This window comes from Pterocles gutturalis, unplaced genomic scaffold (genome assembly GCF_000699245.1).
Source record: "Pterocles gutturalis isolate BGI_N339 unplaced genomic scaffold, ASM69924v1 scaffold3432, whole genome shotgun sequence".
Lineage (NCBI taxonomy): Eukaryota > Metazoa > Chordata > Aves > Pterocliformes > Pteroclidae > Pterocles > Pterocles gutturalis.
The window spans coordinates 9,136-10,935 of record NW_010109926.1 but is presented as its reverse complement, the minus strand read 5'-3'; the positions used below and the strand labels follow the sequence as shown (position 1 = coordinate 10,935).

Genomic DNA, 1,800 nt, shown 5'->3' with positions numbered 1-1,800 from the left:
AACCCGCCTGCCTCGACAGCCCTGGGCGGCGGGGGACGCGCGAAGCAGGAGCGCCATCTGCTTGGGCGCACCCCCGAGGAGCCCTCCGTCCCCATCTCTGCCCCACGGTCCCCTGGGCTGTGGGTTTTTTCCCCTCTGAACAGATCCCCCCTAGGGAAGGACCATCCACGGCTCACCGGGATTCGTAACCATTTGCTGGCTCAGCCTAGAGATCAAAAACTTTCTCGACATTCATGTTCTGCAGAGAAAAATCCCCTCCCTGACTCAAAGAGCAGCTTCCTCTTCTGGGATTTAAATGAAGAGCTTCTCCTCGCAGCTGGAGCACGGGCTGTGCCTTTTGGAAAGGCTCCAGCCCTGCTTGTTTTGGGATCGGTTGCACCAAGGAAGGCGGGAAGAGATCTAACCCCACCGCAGCCCTCCCAGGTTATACCCGTTCCTTGCCTGCAGAAACCTCTTCCTCTGCAAACTCCTCGGGCAGATAAAAAAAAATAAACACCTGATTGCTGGGAGTCTGCGCTGGTGTTAGGTTTAGGGTTGGACTTGATCTTAAAAGTCTTTTCTGACCTAAATGATTCTGTGATGCTCTCTGCACTGGCTTTGTCTGCAAACTGCCCACGGCAGAGGGAGGCAGCGGAGGGGCCGAGGAAACCAGCCCAGGTCTCTCTCCTCAGCTCAGAGGGCTGTAGGATGCATTCACAGATTTTTTTGAAATTAAGTGACACAGTTCCCTAAATCTAGGCTTGCAGGAGCCCTTGGAAGAGCCACAGCCTGATCCAAGATTCAGGAGACAGCTCTTAGCCCCTCCAAGACACATACTGAGAGCTCAGAAGCTCCTTCTCTTGCTGGTTTTAGACAGTCAGTGCCTTGGCAGGACACTTTCAGTCAATTCAACCCATCTCCTGAACTTCCTTAATCCTTACATCTGTAAAACAGTAGCATCCATCCTACCCTCTGCCAGCCACTGGCCCCAGGGACTGAAAGAGAGAACGGTGCTGCGGTTTTTTTTGGTTTTGTTTTGTTTTTTTTTTTTCTTTTTGTTTTTTTTTAACAAAGAAAATTTTTAATTTGTTTTTATTTCAACTCAGTATTTACATCCAAGTCTAGCTCAGCCCCCAGCACTTCACTCTGCTCCCCAGCACTGAGCCTGCCAAGAAAGATTGTTCGAAAGCAGTGTGTGATAAAGAGATGGGAGAACTGCTGTTGGAGCCAGCCCAGGCGCTCGCTCCAGCGTCAGGAACTGGTCACCACTCCAGACCCCGAGCCCAGGACAGCCTGGGCTTGCTTTGATGGAGCTTTATTGCTTCCGTGCATCTGCTGCCCACTTGCCCCTTACCTGGAGGGGTTGGACCATTCCCAGAGGCAGAGGACAAGAAGTGCCTCTCCAAAAAAAAAATTTTGCACTCCCAGAGACTACTGAAATCTCTGTGGCTCCACCTCTACTGCAGAAGACTGGCAGGTCTGGGAAATCTTAGCCGTGAAGAAATAAATACTAGAAGACACAATCTGCCATTTCCTCCAGACAGAGAGAGTCAGTGCCCAAGGCAAGGAGCAGGAAAGTTCCTGCTCAGAGCCCAGGAAAGCAGCAGAGCCTCCAGGAGAAGGCAGGAGCCAAGTATCTTTGACATCCCTCCACTGGGAGAAGAGCCCTTCGAACAGGGTCACTCTGGTAACCCAGCGCCACTGGCGTCGCTTCTCACAGCCTGCGCGGTGTGCACGCTGGCCGCTGGTCTCGGCCACCTTCCCTCGCTCGTGTACCACAACTCCCACGCACCCGCTGGCCCGGTTCCTGCCGCTCCTTGT

The 1,800-nt window shown here is 53.0% G+C and overlaps 1 protein-coding gene across 1 annotated transcript in view; it reads right to left on the bottom strand.

The window, feature by feature from the left end:
- Window positions 1-205: 205 nt before the first annotated feature.
- Window positions 206-1,800, bottom strand: part of ZNF76 (zinc finger protein 76) — a 9,495-nt gene continuing 7,900 nt past the window's right edge. The window contains exon 15 of the mRNA XM_010073119.1: window positions 206-238. Within this exon, the coding sequence (XP_010071421.1) occupies window positions 206-238 (33 nt within the window). The remainder of the gene's footprint in view (window positions 239-1,800) is intronic.